Raw genomic sequence first — 26161 nt, 5'->3', positions numbered from 1 at the left:
GCCGGGATTCCTGAGCTGCCTGGGTGTGGGGTTAAAAAGGCAGGGGCCGTGGGGGAGAAAACTCCACCGAAGGGAGGACCCACTGCCCCAAACTCGAAGCTCGGGCCAGCCACGTGCCCAGTTCCTCCCCTCCCCCCTTTCCCGCTGCCATTGCCCCTAGGGAAAGCTGATGGGCCAGTTTCTAAGAAAGTTCTCTTCTACTCGGCAGTTCCTGGGATAGTGGCGTGGGGCTCTAAAGGTAGGGTTGGAAGAGGACCCGAAAGAGATTTTTGAGATTAAAAAAAAAAAAATGGGAAAGGAGAAGTCCCACACTCTCTTCCATCCCAAGCGAATAGGTTTTTGTACACTCTACCTTACTGCTAGATAAAAATGGTGGCTGTTTTCAAAACAGTGTTCCCACGTGTTGGAAAGGGATTTTGGCAAATCCAAATTTCCCAGCCAGTGAAGAAAGGAGATGAGGACTTCCTCTGGAGACAAATCCATTCTGGCTTCCAGATTTTCACTGGGCTCCAGGTTTCCCATTACACTCCAGCTCTGAGGAAAATGGCAGGGTAATTGCATGTAAAAATTTCCTCATTTGTGTGCAGGACTCAGGACTGTTTGCCAGCTCAGAGGCAGTTGATTAAATAGCCAAGCTCCATTTATGAGGCAGCCTATAATTTGGTTTCTAGGACCTAATGCACCGGGAGAGTTGTTGCCTCTGAGGACTGTGAGTGAAATGAGGGCACTGGCCCATTCGTCAGTCAGATCCTGGTAGGCTGGTTTGGTTCTTGGCTTGGGTGGGTGAAAAAAAACCCACTTAGGTTAACAGGAAGGTTATGCCTTTTTAGTGTAAGATGCTCTTAAGTTTTCTTGGGGGTAGGAATGAGTTCAGATTTTTGGAATTATTCACTGTGACCAGTGGCATGGCCGGAACTCCAGGGGCCTGCAGAATCTGGAAGTTCTAAGATAATGGTTCTGTGGCAATTAAGTCCCCATTAATAAAATCTAAGGGGAAAAGAGGTCCTGGTGTCTAGTGACTATGCTGGGCTGGGCCTCTCCCAAGGCAGCCCTGGGCCTGGTGAGGAGCTGGAATCCCCTCTGGCTTTTGTAGCCTGTCACGTCAGAGCATTCCAAATCAGCCTGAGGAGGAAAAGGCTGCTGCTGGGATTTGGTGGGGCCTGTAGATCTGGAGTTTTCTTATGTATGCCTCCCACTCAACTGGCATCTCTTAGAAAGTAATGGCAAACTTTGAAGAATCTTTAAGCTGGAGGACAGAAAACAAATTTGAGTTGCATCCATTTTCTAAGTGACCTGTTAGAGTGCCCCTTTTCTCTCTTTAAAGAAAATGGTTTCCCTCCATTTGGCCATCCCTCTTCTGCAGTGGTTCCTTTGAACACTCAGGTTCCTCCAGTCCCTGGAGTCCATTCGGTGGTCTATTTATAGTCTTACAGGTATTCTCTTTCGAGACTGGGGCTATTGGTCATTGTGGCTTAAGTTCTCTTAGGAGGCAAAGATGGGGCTTGGGTTCTCCTGCTTGAAGGCTGTCATATGTCCCCAAAGTAGCTTCAGTGGTGACCATTTTAAGTCAGTGTTGAGACGACCAGCTTTGATCTCAAACCCATTCTGATATTCTGATCCCATTGTTGGATATGGTACAACTTGACCACTTTTTTTAAAAAAAGCTAAGTGGACAAGGGCTGCTTTGGGGACTCTGCTACTTTTTAAAGCCGCCCTCTGACTTTAGTGACAGGACAGTCCCCTCCCCTCTCGGTCTTTCAATTCTGTAAAATGCCACCTCACGTAAAACGGACCTCAAGCCCCCAGGGCCTTGTGAGGACCAGCTGATGCGGGCAGGGGAGTGGGAAAACGGAAAGTCTGAACAATGATCTGTCATTCCATTCGGCTTGCCAAGGGGGAACAATGTAAGGCCCCATTTCGCTCCCTCAGTTGGGTCTTTAGAGCGGGTTTGTAAAAGGATTTGAAGAAGAAAACTGCTGTAGAGGTGCTAAGAAGCAGCCAAGAGACCAGGCCCGCTGCCAGGGGGTCAGGCCTGGGCCGAGACGGCGCGGTCTCGGGCTCAGGCCAATTTTGCAGCCGCGAGTAAAGTTCACGCCGCCCGCTCCCCTCCGTGCGGCCTGGAGGGGACCGACCCGGATAGGAACGCCAGGAGGGAGGCGGCGCAGGCTCCGGAGAGGCGCGAGCTCCGGGCCGGGTTTTCCCCGAAGCCTTCGGCGGCGGCGCTGCCGAGCGAAAGCGGTAGAGGGCCTGCCGCCGCCGCGGCTCGTTCTCTCCCCTCCTCCTTTGTGAGGGGAAGGGAGTGAGTCCGTTCCACGGCCTGTGCCCGCTCCGCACTCCGTTCCGGGTTTGCCAGGCGGCCGCGACGGCGCTGGGTAAAATGGCAGTGCTGAGCCTCGTGTCGGAGTGAGGGGGACTCGGAGGAGAGTGGGGCGCTCTAGCCGCTCAGTCCGGCCGCCCGCCCGCTCGCCCGCCCGCTGCCGCGCAGCAGCCTCGGCCCGCGCCGCGGCCGGGGAGGGGAGGCAGGGCGTCCGGCCCGGCCTGCGCTCCGACTCTGCCTCCCGGCGCCCGGGCTGCTGCCGCGCGCCCTCCAGCCCGCCCGTCCCGGGTCCCCCTCCCCCCGCTCCCTCCCTCCCCGCCCCCTCCCCCTCGCCTCCCTCCCTCCCTCCCTCCTCCTTTCTCCGGCAGCAGAAAGCGGAGAGTCACAGCGGGGCCAGGCCCTGGGGAGCGAAGCCTCCACCGCCCCCCTCATTCCCAGGCAAGGGCTTGGGGGGAATGAGCCGGGAGAGCCGGGTCCCGAGCCTACAGAGCCGGGAGCAGCTGAGCCGCCGGCGCCTCGGCCGCCGCCGCCGCCTCCTCCTCCTCCGCCGCCGCCAGCCCGGAGCCTGAGCCGGCGGGGCGGGGGGGAGAGGAGCGAGCGAGCGAGCGCAGCGCAGCAGCGGAGCCCCGCGAGGCCCGCCCGGGCGGGTGGGGAGGGCAGCCCGGGGGACTCAGCCCCGGGGCGGGGTGGGAGGGGGGGAGACGACGAAGACAGGGCCGGGTCTCTTCGCGGACGAGACAGCGGGGATCATGGCCGCGCAGGTCGCCCCCGCCGCCGCCAGCAGCCTGGGCAACCCGCCGCCGCCGCCCTCGGAGCTGAAGAAAGCGGAGCAGCAGCAGCGGGAGGAGGCGGGGGGCGAGGCGGCGGCGGCGGCAGCGGCCGAGCGCGGGGAAATGAAGGCAGCCGCCGGGCAGGAAAGCGAGGGCCCCGCCGTGGGGCCGCCGCAGCCGCTGGGAAAAGAGCTGCAGGACGGGGCCGAGAGCAATGGGGGTGGCGGCGGCGGCGGAGCCGGAGGCGGCGGCGGGCCCGGCGCGGAGCCGGACCTGAAGAACTCGAACGGGAACGCGGGCCCTAGGCCCGCCCTGAACAATAACCTCACGGAGCCGCCCGGCGGCGGCGGCGGCGGCAGCAGCGATGGGGTGGGGGCGCCTCCTCACTCAGCCGCGGCCGCCTTGCCGCCCCCAGCCTACGGCTTCGGGCAACCCTACGGCCGGAGCCCGTCTGCCGTCGCCGCCGCGGCGGCCGCCGTCTTCCACCAACAACATGGCGGACAACAAAGCCCTGGCCTGGCAGCGCTGCAGAGCGGCGGCGGCGGGGGCCTGGAGCCCTACGCGGGGCCCCAGCAGAACTCGCACGACCACGGCTTCCCCAACCACCAGTACAACTCCTACTACCCCAACCGCAGCGCCTACCCCCCGCCCCCCCAGGCCTACGCGCTGAGCTCCCCGAGAGGTGGCACTCCGGGCTCCGGCGCGGTAGCGGCCGCCGGCTCCAAGCCGCCTCCCTCCTCCAGCGCCTCCGCCTCCTCGTCGTCTTCGTCCTTCGCTCAGCAGCGCTTCGGGGCCATGGCGGGAGGCGGCCCCTCCGCGGCTGGCGGGGGAACCCCCCAGCCCACCGCCACCCCCACCCTCAACCAACTGCTCACGTCGCCCAGCTCGGCCCGGGGCTACCAGGGCTACCCCGGGGGCGACTACGGCGGCGGGCCCCAGGACGGGGGCGCCGGCAAGGGCCCGGCGGACATGGCCTCGCAGTGCTGGGGGTCTGCTGCGGCGGCGGCGGCGGCGGCAGCCGCCTCGGGAGGGGCCCAACAAAGGAGCCACCACGCGCCCATGAGCCCCGGGAGCAGCGGCGGCGGGGGGCAGCCGCTCGCCCGGACCCCGCAGGTACACAGCTGAGTGGGGAGGGGGCTGGGGCGAGCGGGGTCCTGGGAGTGGGTGGCGGCTGCGGGGAGCAGGCCACAGCCGTGGGCTACCCCCAGTCCGGGGCCCCCACTGCTGGGGAGCTGCCATTGTCTGGCTCTTCTCTCTTAAAATGGCTGCCTGTGTGCCTTCCTCTCCTTTCCTCCTTCAGCCTTTGTGTGGGGCTTTCCCTGAGGTGTCTGCTCCCCTTCTCCCTCTCCCCTGGTCCCTCCGAACTCCGGGGGTCTTCAAGGGGGTGCGGGGCAGAGTGTGCGGGGAAGGGCCCTGCCTGGGGTGAGGGGGTGCTGGGGGCTCGGGTTAGGGGTGTAGGCAGTGCTAGGAGGTGGGGAGTTGAGTGAACAGTTCTTTGCTCACCTGCCGCTTCTCTCTGACCCCCTGCCTTCCTCTAGGCCGTCTCCCATCTGTGCTTTCAAGGAGGGGCCCCTCGGGCTCGGGGGGACCTCCAGGGAGGGCAGGGGACTGCTTGGGGGCAGCTAGAGGCCGGCTGCGGTTCACCCTGGGCAGCCCGGGCCATCTCTTGTCTTAGTCTCCGTCGGCCCAGTGGCCTGGGCTTCTCCCTGGAAGTGCTGGTAAACAGCTGAGTGATTGGAGTAGTAAGTGCAGATTGCTTTGGTTTGGGATTTGAATTATGGAGGTAAAATCCTTCTGTCAAAGCCAGGAGACAGTTGGTCTTAGGTTGACATCCTATCTGTGATCTGATTGGCTCCCCATCTCCTGCTCTTGGCCATTTATAATTGCCTCTGATGTAATGGTACAACAATCCTGATGAGCTCATAAACTTTTACACTCTGCTTTTCTGCCAGTGATAACCCAAACCATCGCTGCCTCTATCTGCCTTTTATTCCAGAGCTGAAATTGGCTGTGACCTTGAGGAGGGAGGTTTAAGCAGCAATACTGTATCAGCAGGAGCAGAGCCCTAGACAGGCTGCCCTTGTTACATTGTGCCTGAAACAAAAGAGGAGGCAGTGGCATTTTGCTTGTACCTTGGATTTATTTTGCTTGTTATGTTTTATGCAGCTTGAAATAGATTCTGTGTTGTCAGAACAGTAGCTGAGTTTTTCTCTACAATGGGTTTGCTGTTTGTTTTGGTTTTGTGACTTTCCTGATAGTATAAATGACTTCTTTGATAGCTCTGAAGATGCATTTGTCTTGAGTAATTTTGGCCCTGTTTGCTTTGCAGAATTGAAATTATTTTACTGGGCTTTTTATTGAGTGGCAAATGTGGGGTCTTTATGAGAGATGGGGTAGGAGCAAACTTTTAAAAAATTTTTTTGAGAACTGGAAGCTTTCTGAGAGAATTTCGTATTAGGTTCACGTGTTCTAAGGAAGGCTGGCCTCATTCTTTGTTTACGCGTTGAATTTTGTTAACACTTTTGTAAATTGAACTTTGGGAGAGCAACTCAATTTAAAGGGAAGCTGACATCTTTCATGATCTTGAGAGGGACTTTCTCCTAAAGACTTGGTTTGGTGAAATTTGTCATTTGTTCCTGGAATATCAGAAAGACTAGTTTTCTGTTTTGTCATCAATCATTTTTAAAGCTTTGAAATAGAGGGCCACCCAATTTTTTTCTTTGTATTGTAAGGTATATTCCACTTTTTTCTATCTTCCAAGATGGTAAAGATATAACCTACAATGACACTTTAGATTTGCTTAGAAATTACAACTTTTAGGCACATTTTTATGTGATCTATCTTATTTGTATTTTGCTCTTCTTCCCTCTTCATCATGTCTGTCTGCAATGCTTTGGTCAGGAATATGGGGTAGTCTATGGAGTCGTGTATCTTTTCAAAGAGGGAAAAAAGCTCTGTTCATGCCCGCCGCCCCCCCCCCCCCCCCCACAGTACCCAGTTATATCTTTGTGCTACAAGATTTTGTTCACTTAGGCAGTCTAATTAGCTGTATTCCCTCTCCATGCTAGAACTGCTTTTCTACTCTTCCATTGAGCTGGGAGTTTTGAAAATAGTTGTGTTGGATGGCAGGTTTAGAGTTCTGTGCCTTGACTGCATGTCTTCCATGATGTTCTACATCTGGGGAGGAAATAGGGGAATTTTAAATTTGATTTCTAGTGTCTTGGAGGATAAGTTTTGTCTTAGAAAACAGAACATTTTCTTGTCTTTGGGTCATTCTATAGTCTACATCTCTTTCCCCTCATTCCTTTCTCTTTTTTGCTGGGGGGAGTGGAGGCTGAGAAATTTATCTTTCTTAAATTATTAGAGGAAATTATTTGAGATAAGTCAAGGCTCATTTAAAAGCAAATTGATTTGAATTCTGTTGGTTTGGGGATAGTCAGGCAAGGACTTTTTCTCTTTTTTTTGATAATAACTTTTGCTGTGTAGTGATTTCTGTTTTTCAGTCATTAAACAAACGTTTGAGCACTTTCTCTTTTGCTAGGTACTATGCTCTATGTTGGGTAAATGGTAGGAAAATAGATATAATCCCTGCTTGGAAGCTAGTCTGTGCTGCTTTTGGGTGAATTTTCTGATTAGCTGGTAACATCACTGGACCTAGCACTTCACACAACACATAGATTCTTGTTCAGTTTCAGTTCAGTTGCCTACTCCCCTGAGACCCAGAGAATGGGCTGGTGAGCATGCACTTGTAGAAGAGACAGTGCAACTTCCAGTTTTGTGGGCTGCTTCAGGTATGTAGTCTAGATGAAGGTTGTAGGTGGATAGACTTTGTTCTGAATTCTTCTTTACTACTTAAGGACAAACCTCTTAGCAGACCATGATGCCCTGTTCTTAAGCATTCTTAAATAATTGAGTCTTGCTCTGTCCCCTTTTTTCCCTAACTCAGTCTTAGATTGAGAGTATTTTGCAGAGACTTGATTGACACAGCTAAGGTGGTAATGTTCTCGTTTAACTCTACCTTTATGAAATAAAGATTAGGTAAGTGTGTATATTGTGGCTATGTCTTGTCATGGGAGCTGGGAAGATCCCAGCAGATGCACTTTTGTCCCTTTCCATAAGTAGTATCGTGTCCCACGATGTTGAATTCTGCTGTTGATGAAATACTTTTCGGTCACCTGTGCACTTGAACTTCATGTAAAGTTTTTTCATTTGGGATGCTTTTAGCTGTAGTACTTTGAGAGTAGTACCAGCTCACCAAAGTGAAAAATGAAATAGGCTATATAGTCCAGCATCAAGAAGGATTTGATTGTAGATGTTTGGCTGTTAGTTCCTGCTGTGGAAATATCAAATGATATTTCCAACTCCTGGGAAACAAATACAGGAATCCTGGACTTATTATGGGAATGCCTACTGGCAGAAATTCTGGGCTGGCTGAAATACAGGACTCTTGGAGCTCTCTCAAATAGGAGGGACTAGGAAAACCACACTGAGACAGCACTCAGTTGTGGGGGCTTCCTGTTTCTCTGCTGTCCGTGAGAGAACAGAGGGTAATGGGGTTGGGATGGTGGTGAAAGAAGAGGGAAAGCAGCCAGACTAAGGTTGGCTTCTTTGTATTGGGCCCTGTGAGGACTTTTTTAGGTTTCTTCTTTTGTGTGTGACACAGAGTAACCATGACAAGTGGCACCTGCTGTAACAAGATGTCTTGGATTGCATTAAACATTCATATGTTGGATTGACTCCTGTAGGGTGTGATATCTACAGTAGGCCTTTTGCAAAGAGCTTAGTGAACTTTTTTTAAATGTGGAAATAGGCTATCAAAGTAATGATCAAGGCTCTTTGCTCCTCCCACCCCCCCCCCCCCGAAAGGTTGTAGTGATTGGCTTCAAATCCCAAAATTCTAGAAGCAACTGAAGCATGCAAATATGGTTAAAATATGGTATTCAAAATAAATTGACACTGAGTAGTTTTTTCCTGCCCCTGAGCTGGGAGACCTCCGTCTCTGAAATGGAGTCCTGATTCCTGTGGCTTTTATCTCTGACTTTTTCCTTGTTTAGGTTGGTCAGTATCATTACTGACGTACATGGAGTTGTCTGTGGCAGAGTGGTGAGGGCTAAGGAACACAGACTCAGGAGGAGGAGAGGAGGCTTTGGTTCTACGTGCAGGTTTGGATTAAGCAGTGTGACTTTGGGCAAGTCATTTGCCTTCTCTTTCATTTTCTCTTCATCAGTAAAGTGAAGTTGGTGGACTACATGACCTTCTCCCTTTCTGATGCTACACATCTGCTTGTACTTCCATACCTGGCTTGTTATGAGGGCAGCTTCTTCCTGTACATTTATCAGGAGGGGTCTTGAGACCATCTTTCTTCCCGTGGGCTCAAGGAACTCAAGGTTATTTTCCCCTGAGGATTTACAGGAACAAGCTCTGAACAGTTGGGTGCCATGGTGGTCTGTGTCCCTTTATAGAAAAAGCCCTACCAGACTGTTTTGCCTTCAAACTGTTAATCTGTTTGTCATTAGTCATTCCACCTGGTTGGTGGTTTTAAAACACTAAACGGTAGTTGAAAAATTAGGCAGACTTCATTACAGCAAGGCTTGAAAAATAGTTGCTTCAAAATGTCCATCAGAGTTTTGCCGGTAGATTAGGGGTGGAGTGGGGAGTGGATATTCATAAATTCAGCATTAACATTGTGTTTTTTGGGGGGGGGACAGGAAGGTGGGGAGAGGTAGCATTAAGCCCTCCAGACTCTTCTGGTGTTTAGGCAGGTCTTGGTCTGGTTTGGGCAGTTGGTTGTAATCTGAGTGCCTGAACTTGCCCTGTAAATTTTGCTGAGAGAGGAGCAAAAGTTCCTGAGACTGAAACAGGAAAAGCTAACCGTCTCAGCGTCAATTTCATAGGTGTGTTGCCTTTTCTTATACCCCTGGTTTTTTAACTGTGGTGTGGTTTGCAAGTGGTCTTGGAAATGCTATTCTTTCTCTTCTCCAGCACACCTGAATTTCCATTCTTTCTCCTCCTGGTTTAGTAGTTTAGAAGTGTAATTTAGGCATATTAGGGGTGTGCTAGAAGGAAGCTTCCTTTTATAAAAGAGGGGAAAAGGTAGAGGGAAAGGTGTTTGATAATTCTCTGCTTGACACAGCAGCGTCTTCCTCTTTGAAGGAACCAAATGTTTCAGAGCTTTGTGTAAATACTTGCTGAGCTGTCAATATGTACCCAGGAGGTTTCTGTAGTACGATGTAAATGGCTCTATAGAATGTTTGACAGGCAAATTAATAAACAGTTTTCAAGCAAAGATAATGCTAGTCTCTTCTTATATGGTAGAGTAAAATAGCATTGGAGGAAAAGACTTGGGGATAGAGAAGAGGATAGTGTGGCGGGTGCAGAGAGCTCAGAGATAAGGAGAGATGATCTAAAAGAGATTTGAAGAGAAAAGATGCTGCCCTGGAAGAGCAGCCTCCATGGCTCTGGCTCCATGCTAAGTTCAGGGCACCTGGAGCCCTGTTCAAAATCGATTGCAGTTTCAGAATGCAAATAAACAGAAGTTTGGAAAGAAGGCCCTAAATTTCAATAGTGAGGTAAGTATCCTCCAAAAGCTTGGTTTATGAGACTTTGAGTTTTAAAGCCTTGTTCTTTCAGAAAGTTTTTGTAGTTTGGTGAGATGTTTTTAGGGTTGGGTTTGCATTTTTGGAATACCAGAAAGGAGAAAAAAAGATATTGCAACTTTGGCGTTGTCCTCGGCCTCTGTTCTGCTCTGGCTCTCAGGATTATAAGCGCACTCCAAGGGCTGGGGTTATTTATATAGTTTTATTGGACTTCTGTGCATCACTTATATATTAAAATTAATGCCCCGTGTTCCTGGGTCAGTACAAAGTCCAAATGTTTGGGGACTCACTAAATCATGCCTTCAGTGTTATGTGGGTAGATTCAATCTTTGTTTTTGAAATTGCCATTTTAGGATTAAAAACATTTCTGTGTTCCTTCAGTGAAACATTCTTTTTATGGAGGAAGAAGTATTTTAGCTGTCTGCCTTTGATACTCTGCTTTGGTAGCCTTGTGAGATGGCCAGATTTAAACTAAACCCACTGGCTCTGACACCAGTTTTCTCACAAGAGGTGTTTTTTGGACCAGAGTCCTTGGAAGTACCTTTTTAACTTAGCATAGTAGTAGAGAATATGAACGTAATTATGGCCCTGACCATAATTTGTAGGTTCACCTAACTTACCCAAGGCCATCAGCGTGTTTTAAAACAAAGTACAAAAACTTGGGTTAACATTAACAGTAGTTGCCCAGGCCTTTCCCAGTATGGTGGTGGTGAGGGTGTTAGAACTTAAGACTTGTTGCTGAGAGCGTGATTTCTACCTTAGGGAGATCTGGAGATTCAAATAGGGGTGGGAAGTAGCCCTATGTGAACCTACCAATTAGAAACTAGGAAGGGACTTAAAAGATAGAGGCAATATCTGCTTCAGAGGAATTTAGTTTTCTTGGAAAAGCATACTTATGTGCACACATCTGGAAAACTTGCAAAGCAAGGTTTTATAAATGGATATAGACCAAACTAAGTATATGGGCTGAAAGAATCTGAGAATAAGGAGCAATCAGAGTTGGGCAGGGTTAACCTGGGACATCTTTTCAGAGGCAGTGATTTGTGAAGCTGAATGTTCAAGAAGGGAAAAGTTAAAATATTAATTTGCTTTTTCATAAAGCTAGTCTGAGTTCCCTGGGCTTTATAGAATCCAAATTATACTTCCATCCCCCAACCTGTAGTTGTCTCATTCCAGTGACTTTGAGAATTTGGACTGTAACCATAAAATTCCTTGAAAGAGAGTAGTTCCAGGGTCTTAGTGGTTCCTGTGGTTATGTGGGGCCTTTAGTACAACCTGCCAAGTTCTTGGCCAGTTCAGGGGCTCTTTTGTAGTAATTTTGGGTTTGGAAGTTCATGTCACCTTCAGAGTTGTGTGTCCTGGACGACTCTGCAGTAATGGTGGTTCAACTTTGGTTGGAAAGCCTGGAGTTTTTCTTTTTTAGCAGAGTTAATTGACCTTTCCTAAACAAAACAAGAGCGATGAAGTACCTGTTGGGACTCAGGCTGCTGCCGTTTCTGAAGAGTTGGGAGCTATGCTTAAGCTGAGTTGCTTGGATCAGACCTTTTATTGAGGGTTGATGGGTGGGTAAGCCTACACATAGGCAGTTTGCCCATCTATTCACAGAAATGGCCTTTAATAGTGCTTGTGATTAGGTTGGCTGTGGCCAAGAGGCTCATAAATGCTGCAAACACATGCTTATTCCTTTTGGGAGCTTCTGAAATGTAGTGATTTTGGTTTCTCTTTACCTGCTGTTCCATGTGTGATAGGACCACACGTTATTTCTGGCACTTTTCAAGGGCTGTGAGTGGATGCTTAACAGCTGAAGATGCATAGAGTGTCCAGTGCCAGGCTACTGCAGTGCTTCCACCTGGAAGAGAAGGATGGGTTGCACTGTTCTAGTACAGTCATGCACCACGTGTTTCTGTCAATGAGGGACCACATATATGACAGTGGTCCCATAAGATTAGTACTAGATGTGTATAGCCTAGATGTGTAGGCTATACCATCTAGGTTTGTCTAAGTACACTCTGTGATGTTGGCATGAAGACAAAATCGCCTAATGATGCGTATCTCAGAATGTATCCCCGTCGTTAAGCAATGCATGACTGTATAGAAGTATGGAGTCATGAATACAGATTCTAGTTTAGAAAAATCTCTTGTGTTGCCATTCTGGCATTTTGCAAAAGTGAGTTTCTAGTAACTCAGAATTGGAGCGCAGTGGTTCATCTGCCATGGACAGCAGGTGTGTAAGGGCTTGAGATAAACTCCTTAGTCAATCCTGGTTTTAGAAGAATCCAAGTTAGAGTGAGTGTTGACTTAACTGCCTTGAGTATTCTTCCTTGAAATTGCTCCTCCTCCTATTTAAATAGATAGAATTAGTTTTTATTGAATGTGAAGGGATATCTGAGTGCACTTCTGTTTTTGTTAGTCATTTGTGCATACTAGGAGATGGTCTTGGGATAGGTTGAGTCTTTATTTCCTAGTGGCTTCTGCGTTTTCTAAGGGTGCACTGGAATGGGAAGGAGTCTAATGCCAAGAATGCATTCCAACGTGCTGCAGAGTAGGAAATTTGATCCCTAAAATGTTGACTTAGTGTTGGTTATGGTGCATATTAGAAATCACCCAGTAATCCAGGACAGATTTTTGTCGCCCTCCAGGAAGTTAATGTTGATACGAAATACTAAAGGGCTTTGGGCACTGGGGCTATGTGCTCTGCAGGCCCAGAGTGCTGCTTGAATTGCTACCCATATGAAGAGGAAATGTGCCACGTGCTTTTTTTCTCTCTTTTGCATTTGGGCTTCCTTATGGCTTCTTTGCTTCTGGGTTCCCAAGTCTGCAGTGTTAGATATTAGATTTCCTCCTCCCTTGGCACTGACACATTCATGATTTTCTGTGGCTCATCACCAGCAGCCAAGATTTTTGCTTGCTTTTCCCTCTTAAACTTGTTAGCTTTCAGCTTGCTTGTTTATAGACATCTCTGTTAAAAGAAACTCCCCTCTCAAGATTCAGCACCAGCACGATGGCAGCAGGGGAGTCTAGGGGTTGGTGTGATATCAGTCATTTAAAAACCCATTTGCTGTGTGCTTGGTGTCTTTTATTTTGCCTCCTGTTTTCCTTAAGGTCACAAATTGCTTGCTGGGCATGAGTGCATGTGAGTCCAGCTGTTTACTTTCAACTGACTCGTGCCTGGTGTACTTTGACTTTAAGAAGAGTGTGAGTTCAGCCACGTGGTAGAGGATTAAAGGCTAATCGTGCTGGGTGCTTCCTTTCAGGGGAAACAGATAGTCTTTGGGCTCTTCTTGCCCAGTGATTTCCCCTTTCTCTTGGGTAGACTTTATTATGGCTTTCTGTTGTCCTTAGAGAACAAGTCACCCAAGTAGGAATGCTTGGAGTTAGTTGCTATTTGTTACTATGTCTTGTCTGGCTAATACAGATGGCTTTCTCGCTTTTTGGACAACATTCTGTTCTGGTCCTAAGGTGGTGGAGTTCATGTGTTGGTCCAGCCGTTGGTTTCCACGTGTGAAACTCCTGATGATTCAGATTTGGATAGTCTGCCTTTCGTCTGCAGACTTCTAACTTTTTACCTGTTTAGGAATCTGGACTGCCAAAGATAACTATATTATAAAGGATTTGGGGAACAATTCTGTATGTAGTTTATCCACAGTTTGTCCTGGACCTGGGATAGGCCAAGGACATCACTAGATCCCAGTTTTCAAATGATGGCATGTAGGGGGTGAATATTAAAGATGATTACTATGCATTTGAACACCTACTTTGTGCCAAGCACTATGTTTGGGTGTCTCCATGAATTTCCTCATTTAATCTTCAAAGCTGTGAGAAGTGTGTTCTATTGTTATTCCTCCCACTTTACAGATGAGGAAATAGAGTAAGAATGAGAAATTTCCCCTAGAGCAAAAAGCTGGTAAAAGGTAGAGTTCGGAATTTGAATCCAGGTTTGTCTGATTCCTCAAGAGTTTTAACAGTATAAAATACTAAATTTGCTTCTCCAAAATAAATTATTTAAGCACTAACGCTTGCTGGGACATTACTTTTGCAATAGCCTGGAACTCATAAATGGGTTGAAAGACTGAAAAACCTTTCGTTACAGTTTGACATTATGTCTAGATTCTGTCCTATCCATCCCTTCCATTTAGAATTTTATTTAGGTTTCTGATGAATGGCCATGTGATCCCAGTGGTGAGAACTGGCAGCATTTGGTCCTCTGGGCCCTTTCTCTTCTGGAGGGATCTTTGAGAGTGGGGATGGGGGAGGGATTCAGGCTCAAAAACAGAGTTCTTCCCTTTGATCTAAGTGAGAGTAACTTGCATTTATGAAAATATTTGCAGAGTGATTTTACTGTCTAGGTCTTGGAGCACTCACTGGAGAGGCAAGGATTATTGTCTTAATTTTCCACTTGGGGAGAGTCAATGCATAAAGGTTAAGCACCTCACACAAAGTTTCATAGCAGAGTTAGCTCTAAAACCGAGGTTTAAAGATCCCTTGGGCTGTGTGACTTTAGGCAAGTTGCTTAACTCCTCTGAATCTGTATCCTCAACTATAAAATGAGGAAAAACATATTGCCTTGCAGGCTGTAGTAAATGTTAAATAAGATATGTGAAAGTACTATAATCAAAATTCGAACTTGACTCCCGGCTGGTAGATAGAATTGAGTAATTAAAGGCAGTGTTGGTCTTCACTGAATTAAAAGCTATCGCATAGTTCTTAGCTACATCTGTGTTGTATTCTTTAATAAAACCCAACAAATTTTATTAAGCAACTGTTGTTGTAGTTTGAGAGAGCGATTAGTGCAGCGGTTCAAAGTACATTCCCTAACCATCAGCATCAGCATCACCTGGGCCCTGTTTGGAAATGCAAATACTCCTTCAGACCTACAGAATCTAAAACTCTGGCAGTGTGTTTTAACAAACCCTCCAGGCTGTTGTAATGCATGCTCAAGTTTGAGAACTGGATTTAGGCATTTATGCTCAACTGGGCTACAGAATATATCTGAACTACCTGAGGAGCTTCTTGCAAATTTTACCATAGGCTGTTGTTTCAGATGTACCTGCCCTTCCCATGATGTGAAAGTTCTGTTGGATGGAGAAAAGTTTAAAAGTGCTTGGGGTTGGGAGAGAAGAAGGAAAATATTTTTGAGATGGATCTTCTACTGTGCAATAATGATAAACTCTAGTGACAAAACATGTCTCTTTATTTATAGGACTTGGGGACTCCCTGCCTTCCATCTCTGTTTCTCTTAGCTCTTTGGTGACACAACATGGGGATTGTCTCTGATTGTTTGATGAAGGTGGAAAAGACCATTTTAGGATGGTGACCTGTAGTGATCTCCAAGTACGACCAGTTGGAGTAAACTACCTAAGAAAGTGATTCTTAAAATGCTACTCAGAGGCCAGTATTGGAGCATTAATTAAATGCCGTTGATGTTCTTTCTGCTTGTGATGGCCAGCTGATCTGAGAACAGGGCCTTTGGTGATCTGGTGATCTCTCAGTAGGCCATCCTTGATGACTTCCCTCCCTTTCTCTCTCTGCACTCCCCAGTGGCCAGCCTGAGTTTTGCTGTTTCCTTTCCTTGTATCCCTTGTTGTGAAGTCCTAGCAAATAAACCCACTAAGTAGACTCCTGACAAGTTGCCCCATCTCTGAAGTGGATGAGGTCTCTGAGGAGTGGACATTTGAGCCAAGACCTCCAGATGTATGACTTAATGAATAAGGACTGTGCTTGGCACAGAAATGAAAGTTACAGAAATGGTCAGGTAACAAACAGTAACTATTGCAAAGACCAAGTGGAGAACCAGAGTTCTGGTTCACCTGGGCTTTCTGAAAACCCGATGTGGTTTCTGTATCCTTCCCATTGAAAACAAGTTTCCTTGTACCAGGCCTCTTTTCCCTCCTGCCTGAGAATTGAAGCTGTGATCACTGTGACCAGGCTGCAGTGAAGGCAGAGGCTTCCGGGAGGCAGTATGCTGACAGTTTGATCTGTGATTTGATATTTGTATGTACAGACAAATGCTCTAGTAGGGAGTCTTATATTCTTTCTGTGTGTGTGTGTTTTAAACTCGCTTTATCATCCCTCTGCCTTTTAGCTTTATTTTCTCTGTTCTTGTTCTTTTCTTTTTTCATTCTCTCTTTTGGTGTCTAACTCTGTTAATAGAATGCAAAGCACATGGAGACCTCAGTAACTTTACCACCCCAGAGCTGGTAAAATGTCTTTAAAAGGACTGGAGATGCAGTTTATACCACTTTCAGATCAACATCATTTTACTGAAGATTCCTGGTGTCTGCTTACCCCTTTTGGAATGGCTGAGCTAGAGTCAGGAAGTGCCTTTGTCTAATTAACTAATAAACAGAAATCTCCTAAATGATTTCTACCTCTTCTCTTTTCCCGCTTTATTGCCTTTAATTTAGAGACTGTTTCTTAGCCCTCCCTAATCTGTTTTTGGGGTTCTGTTGGTCCAGGACAGATTTGTAACATTCTTGTTTTTCTTTCTAGTCTGTGATTTGAATCCTCTGCTTTCCCAGTACAGCTTTGAGTTGGCTTGTTTAAAACCCCTACATAAAACCTCAAGTGACCAATATGTGGTCTCATTATGGTATTTTGGGTTAAAATAAAATGAGGTTGAGATAGCTGGGTTCACCCACCCAGACACATTCACCAAAGGGAAGTTCTGTGTGCCTTGAATAAGACCATTTCTAAAGGGTGTATGAGCTAGAACAGACTTGAGTGTCGGGGTAGGGATAAATTTTAGGTAGATTTACATAGCTTAGCATGCCAAGTGTCCACCCCAATTTGATTACACTGGCCAGAGATAGCAAATAAAGAGGAGAGACAAGCTTCAGAAAAGACAGCTGGTAATTTTTGGTCTCGTGTGTTTCTGTACCCATGTATTTCTTGTACACATTTCTTTGGACAATGGTGTAGAAGATGTTGGTACCAGTGTACTTTTGGAGGTTTGAAAAGAACTGGAGAATTTATAGGACTCTATGGCTTTTCATTCAGGGGATTGCTGACCTTAAAAAAGCCTGAGGATTTGATGTCGCCTATAATCTTAATAAGGTTGTGTCCTGAGCCATTCTTTAACTTATTTAATTGGGCCTGTTATAGTTCAGGGTGGGCTTAGGGGGGACCAGGTGGAAGGTTGGCATTTTTGAAAAGTGTTCCAAGACAGCCCTAGGAATTAATGAAATAAACACAGTGGTGTTGCTGCTGCTTCTCAGTGTCTATCAAAATACAGGGCTTGATTGGATTGGTGACAATCAATCAAAGCATGATGGCAAACGGAATCCTTGACTGCATGTACGTCAAGTTCCTACAGCTCAGTGATGTGTCACAGACACCTTTTACTATAGAAGTAATAACTTTGGCAGGACGTAGAACTGTGCACTTAGAGAAATTTAGGATCTTTCTATATAACCCTTATAAGGCCAGTCTAAGTTTGGAGTTATAGATAAAACAAAAGGAATGGGGGAAATGAGAGCTTTTTTTTTTTTTTTGAACGAGAAACCAAATGAGGCCTTAAAGTTTTGTGGTTAGGAGCAGTTTTTGCTTTTGCTTTGTTTGTTTTTGAGCAAAGCAGTTTGATATGGAAGAGGGAGGAGTATTTTAGAAACTAGGTCAGAAGAACTAGGTGTGATTTAGAAGTGTCTTTATTGAAAAGTTGGTATTTACCCTCCTGAGTAAAGCTCAGTTTGTAAGGGTATATGACCCTTGCCTCTCCGTGCTCTTCGCTTAATGATAAATGACAAGCAGGGTAGAAAATGCCTAAAAACACTGTCCCACTCATTTGGGCTTGTGGTCTGTCCACATTAAGGTCCTTTCCCTAGTAGAAGCACCAGAGGATGGTTTGTGGGAGGAAGTACCTTTTTCTGGTGTCAACCCATACCACCTCATGTGGGTAGCAAGGTCTGTACATTATTAAGTTTTTAATTATTGAGCATGTACTGGGATGCAGTATACCAACCTACCTTCCTTGCATACCATCAAGATTTCCTAGACTTGGATCGTGTTCCCCATTTCTCAGGAATTTTGGGGATAAGAACTTTTTTTTAGCTCAACTAATTGCCCAGTCGTGTTACTGAAATGTTGTCTAATTTAAAGTATACGATACAATTGGGACTTGCCAATTTAAGAAGTCTCATCGCAAAACTTTTTTTCGGAAAACCTGTGAGTACCTACCAATCATATGCCAGTTGCTTACAGGAATGCAACAAATACTTACTGAGCTGCTACAGTGTATCAGGCACTGTGTTTGGAACATGGGATTCATAATTTCTACCTCCCTGGAGTACTTTCCAGTGGGAAAGATGTAAGTAAATAATCACAAATAACTATATAATTACAATGTAATAAATGCACTGGAGGAAAAGTACTATCTTCAGTAAATTATCTTCCAGCTATTTTTTAAAGTAAATTTTTATTTGTGATTACCTTGGCTAGTGGGTGGCTTTGTACGGTTGGGCTCTTGGGATGGATATCGGTCAGTTCTGATTCCCTTTCCCTTCACTGCTCCAGGGTCAAGTGTTACAGGAAATTCTCCATCTGAGATTGGACTTGTAATGGGCTAGAGTCCATTCTCTCTCAGCAAGGCTCTTCTTTGTGTGGAGATGCATTGCAGGACATTTGGCATCCTGCTCCTCAGGTAATAAATGCCAGTAGCGCCACAGAGTCACTGTGATAACCAAAAGAGGGACTATCATACATTTATTTCCAAACACTTCACAGGGGTTCATTTTGCCCTGGTTGAAAACTATTGAGCTTCAGTGTCAGGATTCTTGGAAAGGAGCTGTTGAACGAATTCCTTTGGGAGAACAGACTGAAAGTAGGTGGAGCTTGAGAATTGGACTGGTCAACTCTTTTGGTGTCTGATTTGTGTGTTCTTGTTTTTTAAATAGGCATTTTGAAACTGTGCTTTCAACCCCATTCTGCTTTTTTCTCTTATTGAGGGTGGAGAGAGGGAAGTAATGACTGTTGTGTGTGTACTTTATGAACTGGTACTATAACAAGCATTTCATATACTTATCATTTGAACCGTCTCTTTGTTAGTTTTTTAATCCCCATTTTACAGATGGTTCTGATGTCAAGGGATGAAATGACTTGCTCAGAGTGGTGTCAAAACCTATGCTTTTTTTCTGTTTTTAAAGCATAACTTTAATTTATTTGTTAACCTCTGATTGACCAGTTTGAGTTTCTGGGTCTTGAGTGTGTGGGATCAGATCTTAATTGTTCTGGTTTCTAAAGTTTATTGCTAAAAATTTGGGACTTGTGTAGGATGGTAATAGTTAACATTTTCGGTGCTGGAGGATAAAGCAGTCAATTAAACACAGACACATACCCACCTCCTAGAGCTTATGTATTCTAGTCTAGGATATAGACATTAAAAAAGATGAGTAAGTAAACCATATAGTATGCTAGTGATACATGCTTAGGAGAAAAGTTAATCAGGGGCCAGGTATAAGTAGTGTGTAGGTTTAAAATTTTAGATGGGTTCACCAGGGAAGGCCAAATTGAACTGATACTTGATGTGAGAGTGAGCTATACTAATACCTGGGAGAAGAAAGAGTATTCCAGGTGGAAAGATCAGTGAATACAGGGGCTCTGAGGCCAGAACATGTCCAGCTGTTTTGAGGGACAGTGTTTTGTTTTAATGTATCAACTCATTTCATTCAACCCTGAGAGTGCTACTACTGTTACTCTATTGTGGTGATGTGGAAACCAAGGGACAGAGAAGTTAAAGGCATGGTGGAGGCAGGGCTCTTAACCGTTGCTGAGGACAGCCATATAGAGCCAAAGCATTTTCTCAGCGTCAACGAGGTTAGGAATTGCGAGGCCTCCAGATAGAATTTTACTTATTCTTCCACAGGCCTCTTTCCTTTCCTACTTTTAAAGTAGGAATGTTTGTTTTACCTACAAATCTGCATGTTCCTAAAGCTTATATTCTAGTGTAGGATACAGACAGCAAACAAGATAAATAAGTAAAGCATATAGTATGTTATTGATGCGTGCCCACGTGAACAAGACAATCAGGGACTGGATGTAGGAATTTGGGAAAGCTCAGCTTTGCCTGAGAATGCTGCCTATTTGGGAATCTGAGAATCTGTGGTGCATTCCTGGTTTTTCTCTATTTGCCAGGCACTGCCTTTTTCAGACCGTTGTTTGGCTAGGGAAACTGATTGTGGATCTGAGTTCTAGAGTCTCTGCGCTGGAGATGGGAGGAGTTTTGGAGGGAGGCCATGTAGCCCAAATGCTCCCAGACTGGATGTGAGAATTGCCTAAGGAGATCCCTGGCTGCATCCCAGAGCTGCTGATTCAGAATCTGGAGGGCATGATTTGATTGTGTAGCTGAGAAGGGTAAGGTACAACCCGGCTAATGCCTTCCCTGCTCCCCTGGGGAGTTGGTCAGAGACTTGGGATGGGAGCCCAGGTGTTCTCTCACCCTGGTAGTACTCTTTTCACCATGTTGTACTGCTGCCTTGCTCTTCAGATTAAAAGGTTGTAAAGAAGGGGATGTTTAATTTTATCAAATGGCATTTCAGTTCCTGTTTAATTGTCTTCTTGGGGCCTTACTGTTTTTATAACCCTGGGTTTTAAGCAGTACCTGAAGAGGAGTTCTTTCTCAAGAAGTTGTGTGGTTTCGTAGAGGCTTTTATAATTTGCTGGAAGTTGGGAGAAATTGGTTAGCTAAGTTTGGTCTTCCAAAAAAGTGATCTTCATCATTTTCAGAAGAGCATTTTCTCTGAAAGATGGCTAATGAAAGTGCTCTAGATGAGGAGCAGGACTTTATCATTTGTTGAGGGATTCATTAGTTTGGGCTCTAGCTGCTTTATTTGAAGGGCTCTTTCTGGAACCAAAGAAATACCAGCCACCTGGTTGTGGTTTTTCTGGCATGCTTCTTTTGGGTGGACAGCTGTGAGGTGGTTATTACAGTTGGTTCTCATGATCTGTTTGAGTTTTGCTAGATGATTCAGTGACTCTTCCCCCTTTCATCTCTTTTTTCTAACCTTAGTGAGTTTTCTCTGATCTTCTGGTCTGGAAGGATGGAGCCACAGTAGCCTAAATATCTCTGAGCCAGGCCTCTTGTCTTGTTCTCTATCACTTTAGAGACAGAGTTTGGGTTGGAAGGTCCTGAGTCTGATGTCTGGTTGCAGCCCCTCCTAGAGGCTTGGTTGGGTTAATGCTTCAGATGATGTCTTTGAGTGGGCTCTTAGTCTGCAAAGGGGAACATGCCTGATTTTCTAGAATTGGTTCTGTAAACAGAATGGGATAGATAGAACTTTTCATTGACTTTGGATTTTTTATTTATATCGAACTTGGATACTTATGGAACTTTGAAAGAATTAAAACAAACCTGTCTCTTTGGAGTGGTAGTTGCAAACTAGTTGTTGGTAATTTCTCTCTCATCATAAGCAGATGACCAGTTTCTTAGAACTTGAATGAACTCGAACTAGAATCAAAGAATCATTTCTCATCTCTTGTAAAGTAGAAAACTTGGTTGTGATTCTCAGGTTATGAATGATAAGAATCATAGGCTGGGGGCCGGCCCTGTGGCTGAGTGGTTAAGTTCGCGCACTCTGCTTCGGTGGCCCAGGGTTTCGCTGGTTCAGATCCTGGGCGCCGACATGGCACTGCTCATCAAGCCATGCTGAGGCAGCATCCCACATGCCACAACTAGAAGGACCCATAACTAAAAATATACAGCCATGTACCAGGGGGCTTTGGGGGAGAAAAAGGAAAAAGTAAAATCTTAAAAAAAAAAAAAAAAAAAGAATCATAGGCTGAGTTTGATTTTCTGGGTCAGGTGTTTTTATGTATATCTGATGAGAGATTTTTATTTCCCTATCATCAGTTTAGCTTCAGGAAATCTTGAATGGTGTCTGGTGAGGCCAAATAGGGGGTTAGGAATCTCTTACTTCTTCCTGTCCTAGGTCACATAAACAGTGGGGAAACATGACTGTTTAAATGCTAAACAAAATGAAGGGAGTCTCCTCAGGAGGATTTTAGGAGGCACGGTCTGGGGATAGAACTAAATAAGCAGGTTTCTGGACAGTTTCTCCTCAGTTGGGGTAGGGGTCCTTGACCAGCCTTCAAAGCCATGAAATACGGGAAAAGTGAAAAAAGCACTGGATACAGATGTCTGTGTGGCTGGAGAAGGGGACACAATGAGAATGTCTTACACTGGTCAACTCATGTGAACTAGGGTACAAAGGGTGGTTCTTTTTATGGACAGCTACTCCTTCCATCCTAAGATCTGAGTGGAGCCACGTGGAACTTGCAGGAAACTGAAAGCTCGTTGGTTGGGAGAGGCCTTAGCTTTTATATTTGTCCCTGCCTGGAATGCTTTTCAACAGGGGAGGGTCCAGTACGGGAACTGGATCAACAGCTGCCGCCTGTCCCTGTAATCACAGGAAGCTGGGGCCGGGTGCCTTTGTATGGGAGCTCTGCAGCCAGACAATAGTTTGTGCTGGCGGGGCCATGTGGCGAGTCACGTGACCTGGGGCTGTTTTCTGCTGGGGTCCTTACCCATCTGTTCTCTTGACTCTTTCTGGGTTATCAGGCGCCAGTCCAAGTCCTCCCAGGCAGCCAGCTTCATGGCCAGAGATTACGAGCACTAACCTTCCTGGCAGGGGCGGTGTGGCTTCGCGTTTATGCAGATTAGCCATGTGTTTCTCACTTCAAGGCGTTCCACAGGAAAAGCCTTTTCCTGTGTTTGGCTCTCAGTGGGCGGTTCCCAGCTTACTGTACTGGGACTTAGCAAGCAGCAGGCGTGCACGAGAGGGATCACAGTACACTGGCCCCCTCCCATTCCACCTCCACTGCTACGTCACCACAACACAACCGCTCGCGCTCTCATACTGTTGGTGTCATTCATTCGGTGCCAAGATTGCTTTAAAAAATTCCCTTGGCCCCAGTTCAAACAGGAGTACAGCTGGGATGTGTTAGATTTTAGGCAGTCTGCCCTCAATTTGAGATGAGTTATAAATAGCAGTGCCGACTTCCTTAACTACCGCTCTCTGAGGTAAAATGCAGGTTAATTACTGTGGGAATCAATTAGGGGGTTCTTTCGGTTAAAGAGCCAGGGATGCTTTTTTTATTGTTATTATTAAAAGTCATACAACAAATCTGGCCAGGAATAAATTGAAAGCACAAGGAGTAAGAAATAATATTTAAATGTCCAGAATCCAAGGTTATGGCTCTTGGTTTATACTGGCCCCAACTAGTTGGCACTTAGGGTGACAGAGCAAGTGGTAGTCAAGACTTCTGCTTTCTGATGGACACCTTTTTGGCAGCCCCAGCCCATCCCTCTCTGTTGTGTTCTTGCCAGTCCTTGGGTACCAAATCTGGCTCCTTAGGGTTGCTACTTGATCACAAACTTTCTGCATCTTTGGATCGGGACTGACGCCTGAAGCTTTCCTCAATTGGACTTTTATTTCAGGAAAATTAAGTTTCTCTTTCCTGGTGCCATTGTCATGTGGTGTGGTATATTTTGGTGAACAGTGTCTTTCTGCTTTGAAGTTTGAGTCCCTGACTCCATCTTCTCTGCTCTCTTCTCCATCAGTTTTGGTCAGAAATTGGAGAATTTAAATTCCAGTCTGTTATATCTCAGCAACCCCTGAGGGTTGTTATGGCTTTCCATGGTGCAATAAGAAGTTGTGAGTGATTCCATTAGCCACTGGTCTGAAGGGGCTCGTAATTCCATTTGTTTGGAGCAGGGGAACTCTTTATGCAAGCGGTTAGTCTGTCGTTAAGCGATGCATGACTGTGTTCAGAGGGACCAGCCTGCTAGGCATCCTTGCCTTTGATGCCCCGAAACTACATCTTTTGATGCATTTCATTTGGCAGGCAGTTGGTAACATGGCCAGTGATCTGGAAAGAGACAAGTGGTAGATGGAGATGCGGGTTTTCTTATGGCTCTTTTCCTCTTTTTTATTTTTATTTTTTATGAATGCAGGAGAGTATATACCAGGGGACCCGACTTCCCTGATCAAGGGGGCAGCATTTTCCTCTCAATTATGTGTCTTTGTAGCAGAGCCTTTGCTTTTGAAGTGTAATCACAGTAATCTACTCATGTGGTTTCCCATTGAAAGGATTTCCTCTTCGTCTTGCCCAGAGTGGAATCTCTGGCTTTTTGCAGCCAGGGTTTGGCGTTTCCCATCCTCTGCTTCTTCCTTGGTTCCTGCAGACTACTGATACTGGCTTTTCTATCTTGCATGTAGTAGGAATTTTTCTGGTCTGAAATTACTACTTTCCAATAAAACTGGTTAGTGAAGATTTAAGGCCCCTTCTCTGTTACGAGAGATTGGAAGATGACATTTCATCTATAACTGCAAATCACAAATCTTTCACAATGGCTTTAAATGTCAGAAGTGTGAGTTAGGTCCTTACCCACCTCCCTTCTGATATGAGCAGATGTTTAACTTTGACATGCAAGCAGAGTAATCTGTTTGAATTGAATGTATTTTAGTTTGCTAAACTGCATATTTTGTTGATTATAACTCTGGTGCAGGGAGGGGATCAGAAATCTGATGTCCAAGAAAGGGAAATGTCTTAATTTTCTTTTTAGAATAAGAATTTCTGTGACTTGCATTTATTTTTGGTCTGCAAAGATTTCCTAAAGTTGGTGGAAGAGTCTTTGAACCTTTTATTGACTAGCCTCAGTGTAAGTTGCTGTCCTCTGTTGGGAGTCCAGGCCCCTTGATGAGAGAAGAAAAGGTAACTTGCCTTTAGCCTTTTGTTTTTAAGCAGTTGTTTGGGGATGCCTGCGCAGTTTGAAGACCTCTGGTATATGAGGGCACAGAAGTTTCTTCTCAAAAGTGTGTTTCTTCTCCCTTGGCTGTTTTTCTACCCTCCCCTCTTCTCTTTCAGTTCAGTCCACATTTTTTTCTGCCCTCAAACTCATAACCTGATTTAGGGTCTAGAGTGTGCCCCTGGCCCTGTGGCTACATAGTTTGATCTGGACTTTCTCGTCATAGTATCCCTACCCACTTCTTGCAGTAGGGCAGCCTGGTACATTGAAGTTACTGAGCACCAGTTTGCACTTGGGGTCTTTGGGGCGACTTTGAAGATAAAACACCTGATTTCTGCCTTCCCAGAACTAAGTCTTGAGAGTTGCAGTCAGCTGGATAACTAAGTGCTAAAATTTATGATCCAAACTAAATTTACAGTAGGACATTTAGAAATGTGAGAGATCAGAGTGTGCTGAAGAAGTGGGAAGTGACTTCATGTTGAAGGGTTGGGTTTCTACTAGTGGAAGCCATTGTGGACAGGAGTGCAGGGCAGGGTACCATTGCATAGAGCTGGGTATGTGCCGTGTGTGGTAAACTTTGGCATGAGACTGAAAAATGTGTACAACTGGAGCACACTGTGGAGGGCTTTAGAGCCAGGCAGAATCACTATTTATCATTATTGATAATGGCCGCTATTTATTGGACATTTAAATACTGGCAACTATGTGAAGTGTGTTATGTGCATTTTAGATGAAGAACCAAAGAACTGATGTGTTCAAGGTCAGACAGTGACAGAGTTAGGATTTGAACCCAAGACTATCAATTGACTCCGCTCTTTGCTCTTTCTGTGCAATACTGTACAGAATATAGTAGGTAGGAAGTTTGGAGGTATTGTGGAGTAGGGAAAGATGAAAATGATTTGTAAGCATTGCTCTAGAACTGTGCAGTTCAATGTGATAGCCACTAGCCACATGTGGTTATTTGAATTTAATTAAAAGTAAATAAAAATAATTCCATTCCCCAGTCGCACTAGCCATATTTCAAATACTTGATAGTAACACGTCACCAAAAATTTTATTGGGCAGTGTTTCTCTAGATCACTGGTTGTCAGCTAGTAGTATACATTAGAATCATCCAAGGATCTTAATGGGGGTGGGGGGCGGGGGAGAGCCCTTCAAGACACACTAACTTGTGTCTCTAGGGAGAGGCCCAGGCATTTGTGAAGCTTTACAGGAAATTCCAATCTGTAGCCCTGGTTAATAGCTATTGCTCTAGAAGCTCCGTAGTAACCATGGTAAGTGATGACTACCTCCCATGTGTTGTGGTGAGACCTGAACTGATAGAAACACAAGAGTGGCCTGGTCTCTCTGTTCAGCAAAAGTCTTTCTTCACCTGGGGGCCACATGGACAGTCACTGCAGTCTAGGATGAGATGAGGATCTCATCATTATATGTCCCTGTGTAAGTCCCCGAGCTCTTTATGGGAGAGAATGGTGATGTTTTGGTTCCATTGCCAGGTGTATCTGGGGAAGACCACATGCTATTTATTACTCACTGGTCCACTCTTTGTTAAATTTGAACTTCCTAAACAGTCCCAGGAGAATCCATGTAGCTCCAAAATTACGATTGGGAACATTATTGCAGCTTCTAATACAGAGGCAGGACTTGGGCAAAAATTGTTCAGTTATGATTGTTGGAAACAGTGCTTTAATAATATTGACATGTAGTCGTGATTTGGGATACGATTTTACTATGATTCTCT

At 45.8% G+C, this 26161-nt stretch overlaps 1 protein-coding gene across 2 annotated transcripts in view; it reads left to right on the top strand.

Annotated features, from left to right (window-relative positions):
* Positions 1 to 3002: 3002 nt before the first annotated feature.
* Positions 3003 to 26161, top strand: part of ARID1A (AT-rich interaction domain 1A) — a 67396-nt gene continuing 44237 nt past the window's right edge. For both annotated transcript variants that reach the window (XM_023635404.2, XM_023635403.2), the window contains exon 1: positions 3003 to 4200. In XM_023635404.2, coding sequence (XP_023491172.1) covers positions 3067 to 4200 — 1134 coding nt within the window. In that variant the 5' untranslated portion in view covers positions 3003 to 3066. The remainder of the gene's footprint in view (positions 4201 to 26161) is intronic.

The sequence above is a fragment of the Equus caballus genome, chromosome 2 (assembly GCF_041296265.1).
Source record: "Equus caballus isolate H_3958 breed thoroughbred chromosome 2, TB-T2T, whole genome shotgun sequence".
NCBI classification, from domain to species: Eukaryota; Metazoa; Chordata; class Mammalia; order Perissodactyla; family Equidae; genus Equus; species Equus caballus.
Note: the sequence above shows the minus strand (reverse complement) of the source record. Positions and strands in the feature narration are given on the sequence as shown.